The 8,396-nt window shown below is 43.5% G+C and overlaps 1 protein-coding gene across 5 annotated transcripts in view; it reads left to right on the top strand.

The window, feature by feature from the left end:
* The first annotated feature begins 3,586 nt into the window (after positions 1–3,586).
* CCDC112 (coiled-coil domain containing 112) overlaps positions 3,587–8,396 on the top strand; it is a 31,484-nt gene continuing 26,674 nt past the window's right edge. For 2 of the 5 annotated variants that reach the window (XM_082377539.1, XM_082377540.1), the window contains exon 1: positions 3,587–3,875. In XM_082377539.1, coding sequence (XP_082233665.1) covers positions 3,759–3,875 — 117 coding nt within the window. In that variant the 5' untranslated portion in view covers positions 3,587–3,758. Of the gene's footprint in view, positions 3,876–4,311; positions 4,440–8,396 lie in introns of all 5 variants that reach the window. The other 3 variants (XM_082377541.1, XM_082377537.1, XM_082377538.1) reach the window with 3 other exon arrangements.

The following is an 8,396-nucleotide window of genomic DNA, read 5'->3' as shown; positions in this document are numbered from 1 at the left end:
TATATGTGTTATGAGTTGAATTGTGTCCTCTAAAGAGATATGCTGAAGGCCTAATGCCCAGTACCTGTGAATGTGACCTTATGTGGAAACAGGGTCTTTACAGATATAATAAAGTAAAGATAAGGTCATACGGGATTAGGGAGAACCCTAATCCAATGACAGGTGTCCTTATAAGAAGAGGGAAATTTCGACACAGAGACACAGACACATAGGAGAGAAGGCCATCCAACCATACAGGCAATGACTAGAGTAATGCTTCCACAAGCCAAGGTATACTACAGGGTGCTAGTGACCACAGATGCTGGGAGAGAGGCATGGAACAGATAACTCACTCTGAGAGGAAGGAACTCAGGAACCAACTCCTTAGGAACCAACTCTGCCGCCACCTTGATTTTGGACTTCTGGCCTCCTGAACTGTGAGAGAATAATACATTTCTGTTGTTTTAAACCACCCAGTTTGTGATACTTTGTTATGGCAGCACTAGGAAAATAATACAATATGCTACATGTTTTTGTAAGAGAAAAGGAAAAATAAGAACACATATATATACTCATTTTTGCAAAAAAAAAGTAAAAGAGCAAGCCAGAAATTAATAAAAAATGGTCACATATAGAGGATCAGTTGAAAAGGCCATGGAGAGGATGTGTTTGGGGGCAAGACTTCCTTAAATATGTCATATCATTTTGACTTTACATATATTACATATGTTTTACATATTTTTTAAAAAGGATACCAAAAAGAAAAAAATAGAGGAAACACTAAAAGTGAAGACAAATACAATCAAAAGAATCTGACTCATAAAAATTGATTCTTTTACCACCCAGAAAAGAGAAATTTCAGAAAACTCTTGAACACAACACTCTGACTGAATATCCTGTGCAGGACATATTCTAAGGGCAAAAAGAACTACAAAATGATCTTAAACTTCATTCAGTAGGTTTACTGTTAGTGGTAATATCAGAATTGTAATTTGAAACTACATAATTGTTGCAAGAAAAAGCAAATAAGTAAATATGTTGATATTCTAAGGAAATTCTAAGATTTTTAGTGTTTAAGAGAAAAGAAATACAAATATAAAAGAAATTAAGGAATGACAAACTTCTGATGTAACGTTAGAATTAGTACAAAATGTAAGAAATGAAACTATACAATGAAAATATATTCTGTAGCTCTGGCCACTGAAAGGGCCCCAAAGTGAGGACCCAGGCAGCTGCCTAATCTTCATGTTGCAAAGGCCTGCTCTGGTTTTCTGTTTACGAGATTCTTAATCGTTTTTTGGAATTTTTCATCCTAATAAAACAGTAAAAATCTTAAAGCGGCCATCTTGCGTGTTGTTACTATTAATATATTCCCTTATAGTATCCAGTCCAGTGTTGTCCCCGGCAGAGACCACTCAATTCAAGTAATTGGTTGACTGTTTTCCCTTGAGGCTACCAGATTATTCTAGACTAACAGTTACAGGAACTCAGTGCTGTGACAACAGACCTCATTTTGGGTGAAAGATAAGTACATAAATTAAAGAGATCTTACCTTCTCAATACCCTGAAGCTTCCCTCTTCCTTCTAGTGCATGGGGAAAGGAGAGCAGCCCATCTTTTGTCTCCAAATCTACCAGCCACCTTGTGCTGCAACCCTCCAGTAAGGAAGAGCAGGTGCCCCTCTCAGAGACCAAGCTTTCCATTTGTGACCTAGACTCCAAGGTACAGATGCCCTCCACTAGTCCCCAGCTTGAAACATACACACACACACACACACACACACACACACACACACACACACACACACATGTATCTTCTTTGATCACACATCTTCAAGCTACCACCTCATTTCACTGGTCACCTGCATCACAGAATCATCAAAATAGTTGTCTAAAGACATCATTTCTACTCCTCACCTTCATCATCTCCTCAACTGTCTCAGCCAGGCTTTGGCCCTCACCACCCCACTGACAGTGCTCTTGTCAGGGTGGCCAGTGGCCTCCTCATTGTCAAATCCAACCATCAGCTGTCTGTTTTCATGTCACTCAACCTCTGGGCAGCAGACCACACAGTTGATCATTCTTGAAACACTTTCTTCCATAGGATTCCGGCTTTCCTCCCTTCTCACAGACCTCTCCTATCAACTCCTCCTGTCTGTGTCATCTGTGTTGGAGGGCTCTAGGCCTCAGTTCCCAGACTTCAATTTATACTCTCCCTGAGTGATCTCATTCAGTCTTTTAAGATGTTTTCTACATGGAGATGAAGACCAAATTCATTATTTAGCTCTAGTCTCTTTCCTGGGCTCCATCTGCCTGTTCAACGTCTCTACCAGGATGGTCTCTGGAGTTAGGCCAGCTAGGCTTGTATCCCAGTTCCTACTTGTATATGGTCTTGTGTTACTTAACATTATCCATGAAATGAAAATGATAATAGTACCTACTTCACTAGATTGTTTAGAACAGTGCTGGCACAAAGTAAGTGCTCGATAAATACCCTGTTTGTTTACTTGTTTGAATTCCCTGGTAGAAGTTTGGAGAGAAGGAACTTCGTGTGTGTGTCTAATTCAACAGTTAATTTTCAAGGTGTGGCATATAGTAGCAGCTGGATATTGATTGAATTAATGAATCGATGAATGGATGAATACATTCGTTTAAAGGAGGAAAACGCAATGCATCCACAAATCAGCTGAATTGCCACTGGTTTCCAATGCCTTGACTGCAGGAGTCATCTCTGGCTCTTTGCCACCTTCCCAACACTGTATCTTTGGAGTCTCTCTTCTCAATGGCCAAGTCCTAGGAGTGTGACATCCCTGCGTCTGATACCTGATAGTGTAGGAAATGCTCTGTTTTTTTTTTTTTTTTAATAAATTTATTTATTTAATTTATTTATTTTTGGCTGTGTTGGGTCCCTGTTGCTGTGCGTGGGCTTTCCCCAGTTGCAGCGAGCGGGGGCCACTCTTCGTTGCGGTGCGCGGGCCTCTCATTGCAGTGACCTCTCTCTGCTGCAGAGCACAGGCTCCAGGCGCACGGGCTTCAGTAGCTGTGGCTCGCGGGCTCCAGAGCGCAGGCTCAGTAGTTGTGGCTCACGGGCCTAGCTGCTCCGTGGCATGTGGGATCCTCCCAGACCAGGGCTCGAACCCGTGTCCCCTGCATTGGCAGGCGGACTCCCAACCACTGCGCCACCAGGGAAGCCCGGGCATGCTCTGTTTTGTTTGAAAATGTGAAATATGGTCTGTCGTTCAGGCTCATCAATAATGTTTTTTCATTTAGACTCAGTTTCACCAGAACTTAGCAGAAACCTAGAAAGAAGTTCTATTATGTAAAGTATATCTCTCTATGGATATATAGATATCTATGTATATCATATATCTATATATAACACGAATAAATTTAAGTAGGACAGTGAAAAACAATGAATTTTCCCGGCGGTTAAGGGACAGGGGCCGGGGAGAAAGATTTTTTGCCAAATAAAGAGTAGATAACGTGCACTGTAATACAACCGCGCCGCAGAGCACAGCGAAGCCGAGCCCGCCACCGGCCCGCGCTCCCGCCCGCGCTCGGGCCCCGCCCTGATCCCGACCCCGCCCCGCCTTGCACCGCGGCCCACCTCCGCCCTGCACTCCCGCCCCGCCCTGCGCTCCGGCCCCGTCCCACATCTCGGCGGCGCTCTCCCGCCCGGGGGAGCCCTGCCGCCCCGGCGGAGCCAGGCTCTCCCCACGCCCGAACCCCTCCACCCCAGGCCTGGGGGGCCGCAGCGCACCGAGCGGCTCGGCGTGGAAAAATGGCCGCCCTGACGACGGTCGTGGTGGCGGCGGCGGCCACAGCTGTAGCGGGGGCTGTGGCGGGGGCGGGCGCGGCCACCGGGACCCGCGTGGGAGCAACGCCTGTGCCGCAACAGGTAAATGGAGGAGGCAGACGTGGGCCGGGGGGCTGCAGGCGCCGGAGGCTGGACGGGGCCCCAGGCTGAACAGGTGTGCTCTGTAGCGCGGCCCCGGGAGGCGGGAGACGCGGTGTTAGCCTCCCTTTGCTCGGGGCCTGGCACACGCCAGCGTTTCGCTTTGTTCGCTTGTGCGTTTAACTGCTTTTACGGAGCCGCCTCTCTTGTGGTTTTGGAGTGGAGGAAGATCTGGGTGGAAACGCTGGCTCTGCCTCTTCCTAGCGTGTGATAGGAACATATTTAACCTCTCGGTGACTCAGTTTCTTCTCGAAACGTTGGAACTGATAATATGCACCTTCCCGAGCCGTGCACATTGTCTGGGAAGCCCCTGGTACAATGCTTGGTTGGAGAGAGATTCGGTGCCCAGTGACTGGTGGCTGCTGTATTATTGTATCAGCGCTGGGAATACAAGGAGGAGTCAAACATGGGATGGTCTGAGGCTGCCAGAGATCTTCTCAGGACCCGTTTCTCTGCAGTGAGGACCAGAGGATCCCCCAAGGAGAATTGTTGGATCCAGCTGCTCAGGTCAAAGATCTTGACTCCTCTCCTTCTCTCACAGCCCACACCCCAGAGCATGGGCAGTTCCCGTCTGCTCTACCTAAGGAATAAGTGCAGAATCCCACTCTTCTCACCACCTCACATGGTGGTCCACACCATCATTTCTCCCCCAGCAGAAATACTTTCCTAGTTGGTTTCTCTTCTTCCACTCTTGCCTTCCTGAAATATTCTCAACAGTCAGATGATTGAGTCCAATAATGACACTTGTCTGCTCAGATCCCTCAGAGTAAAAGCAAACGTTTTTACCGTGGTCCACAGGGCCTCTGAGCTGCCCCTACCACCTCCCTGTCACCTCATCCCCAGTCCCCTGCCCTGAGTCTGCTGCAGCCATACTGGCTTCCTGGTGGTCCTTCAGACAGGTGGAGCACACTTCTCCCTCAGGATTTTTGCAGTTGCTGTTCCCTCTGCTTGGAATCTCTTTCCTCATGGTCTCATGGCCAGCACCATCACCACCTTCAGATATCTTTGTTCAAATGCCATCAGCTCAGTGATTCTTTCCTTGACCTCCCCTTACTGAATCCCCCTTCCCAGCACACCCTGTTGTCTTTTCTGGTTTTGTTTTTCTCCATAGCACTTATTACCATATAATATATTACATATTTTATGCTTACTTTTTAATTTTTCTCCACCCTGCCTGGGAACGTAAACCCTGCCCTCTATGAGGGAAGAAACTTTTGGAAGTTTATTCACTCTTGTATTCCCAGCACCAAAAACTGTGCCTCTTTAGTCCAGGAACATAGTAGATGCTCATTAAATATTTGTGGCTTAGTCCAAACCTGAAAGAAAGCTGTTAGGAGCTGAGGACAGCTTCTATCATTTTCTTCCTCTAAGGAAATACAGTGTCTTTACCTGTTTCAAGAAATTCAGGAAATTCCACCTCAGACAAATTTTCTCACACATCCTCTGTATTTCTTTTTATTATTCTAACTCTGGCCCAAATGTCTCAGGAAAAAAATATAAAATACAGAAAAATACATAATAGATATATATTTTTTTCAGATATATTTTAAATACTTTAAAAATATTTTTTAAAATGTATGGCCCTAGTGTTTTAGCCCTCTTGGTGGCTCTCTCCATGAAACCTTTCTGGCTTACTTTAGTTGAAAATGATTTGTTCTCTAAATTCTTATAACCATGTTTTACCTCCTGGTTTGCATTTCTCACAAGTTGCCTAATACCGTTATTGATGCACACTCTTGCCGACTACAGTGATTCTCAGAGGTTTGCCTTCCTTGGTGTTGGATCAGAATCACCTGTGGAGCTGTTTCAACTGTGACATCGGTTTCTCACATTCAGCAATGTCTGGAGACAGTTTTGGTTGTCACAGCTGCAGGTGGACTGTGGGGTGTTTGTGTGTGCTCCTAGCATCTAGTGGGTACAGGCCAAAGGACAGCTCCCCCCCCCAAAAAAAATTACCTGGTCAAAAATATCCGTAGTGCTGAGGTTGAGACACCCCACTTTATATGCTTTCACCAGTTTAGGGAGGGCAGAGCCTCATGGTTGACAGTCACAGCAGTAGAGAGGTAGAATTTCTCAAGGGTGTTTGGGTTTAAAAAAAAGCAAACACAATTAGAATCTCTACTGTACCATACTGCTTTTTGAGGAGTTTAACTATGTGTTATCCCTCTGTGTATTCCCCCCAACGTACCACATACACATACACACACATACGCACTGTACACTCAAATTCTACAGCCTCGCACTGAACTTGGATATTTGTCATAGGATTTCATGAATGAGTATTCCTATTGATTCTAACAGTGAAACCAACTAATGTTTTCCTGAGAAGAGATAATTTTCCTCATGATATTAGAGATGTCCTCCAAAATATCTGAAGTTCCTATATTAGCCTGCTAGGGCTTCCATAACAAAATACCACAGACTGAATGGCTTAAATGACAGAAATTTACTTTTTTACCATTTTGCAGGCTGGGAAGTCCAAGATCAAGGTGCTGTCAGGGTTGGTTTCTGGCTTGTAGACAGTCACCTTCTTGCTGTGTCCTCACATGTGCACACGCAGAGAGAGAGAGTTTTCTGGTGTCTCTTCTTCTTTTTATAAGGACACCAGTCCTAATGGATTAGGACTCTATCCTTATGATCCCAATTAACCTTAATTACTTCCTCCAAAGCTAGGGCCTCAACCTGTGAATTTGGGGGGTGATAATTCAGTCCATAACTGTTCCCTTAAATTATTTTGGAATAATTATCTTTGAAGTTTTAGAACTATTTTATATTGTGTTTTATTTTACAACCTCCATAGAGTGTGGAATCCCATAAATTTCTCATTCATTTTGAAAAGAAATAATGTACCCTATCTATGCATTTTAATACTTGTATATTATTTGTTCATAATTCTCCTCAGCCATTGCCTTTCAAGGCCGAAGACTATGAATCTCTTGATTGTCCTCTCAGATGCCTTTTCCCTCTTGATCTTTTCAGCAGCTGAATTATAACTTTTTTGAAGTATCTCTAGCAGTATCACACTAGTGTATGTTCTGGTTGTACCAAGATAGAGCTGTGTCTTCTGTTTGTTTTGTTTCTAGTGCCCTTCCTGTGATGACTTGTATTTTATGGCATTTGGCTGCCTGGAGTGGTCCTTCAGTAATAAGCACATTACTTTTCTGACTTTAAATGATTACTCAAAATGGATTTCCTCTAGAAGATCACACACATGAATAGGGCTGTGTGTATGTGGTAGAGTGCAGAATCCCCCTCCCCCCTCAAGGATAGTCACATCCTAATCCCCAGCACCTGTGACTATGTGACCTTACATGATTGAAGGAACTTTGCAGATATGATTAAGTTGAGGATCTTGAGATGGGGAGTTTATCTGGGTGGGCCGATATATTCACAAAGGTCCTTGTAAGAGGGAAGCAGGAGGATCAGAACCAGTAGGAGAGGTAACAGTGGAAGCAAGAGGGTGAAGTTATGTGAGGAAGGGGCCATGAGCCAAGGAATGAAGGTGGCCTCTAAAAGCTGAAAAAAAGGTAAGGAAGTAATATATTCTCCTCTGAATCTCCAGAAAGAACACAATCCTACCAACACCTTAATTTTAGACTTGACCTCCAGAATTGTAAGAGAATAAATTTGTGTTGTTTAAGCCTCTAAGTTTGTGGTAAACTAATTTTTGGTAAGTTTGTTATAGTAGTGATAGGAAATGAATGCAACCAGAGAAGGCCTGAGCTCTCACCTTTGGCTGGTCTTGAAACTCTGTGCAACAGGTAGTGAAGGCTAAAGTAGAGTTTTAAACTGCTTGCCCAAGTACTGATGGCACGCTCCAGCATGTACTCAGACCACCTCAGCAAAGACTGGGGACTTAGATGTTCAAGACATCTAAGAAAATCTTTGACCAACCAGTTGTTCACTGACAACTAAGCTAACGAAACAGGGATTTCAGTGCCACACAAACAAAGAATACAGACTTTACGGAATTGGTTCAGAAAAATGACTAAACAAACAGTGACAACAACAAACCTTGGAGAGGGGAAAGAATCTCATTTTCAGAGTTGCCACATTATATTATTTAAAGTGTTGAGTATTTGACAGACAAATTATGAGATATGCAAAGAAACAAGAAAGTATGGTCCACACACAGAAGAATTAAAAAGAAAAAAGAACAGTAAAAAGAAATTGTTCCTTAAGATGACCAAATGTTGGACATAATAGACAAAGACTTAAAATCATCTACTTTCAATATGTTCAAAACTCTAAAGGAAACCATTTCTAAAGAAATAAAACAAACTATGAGAATGGTGTCTCACCAAATAGAAAATATCTATAAAGAGAAAAATTATAATAAAAGAATCAAATAGAAATTTTGGAGTTAAAAAATACAAGAACTCAATTCACTAGAGGGACTCAACACTAGATTTGAGCTGCCAGAAGATAGGTCAATTCAGATTATCCAGACTGAGGAACAGAAAG

Source organism: Balaenoptera borealis (genome assembly GCF_965194805.1).
Source record: "Balaenoptera borealis genome assembly, chromosome: 2".
In the NCBI taxonomy this organism is placed as follows: Eukaryota; Metazoa; Chordata; class Mammalia; order Artiodactyla; family Balaenopteridae; genus Balaenoptera; species Balaenoptera borealis.
Note: the sequence above shows the minus strand (reverse complement) of the source record. Positions and strands in the feature narration are given on the sequence as shown.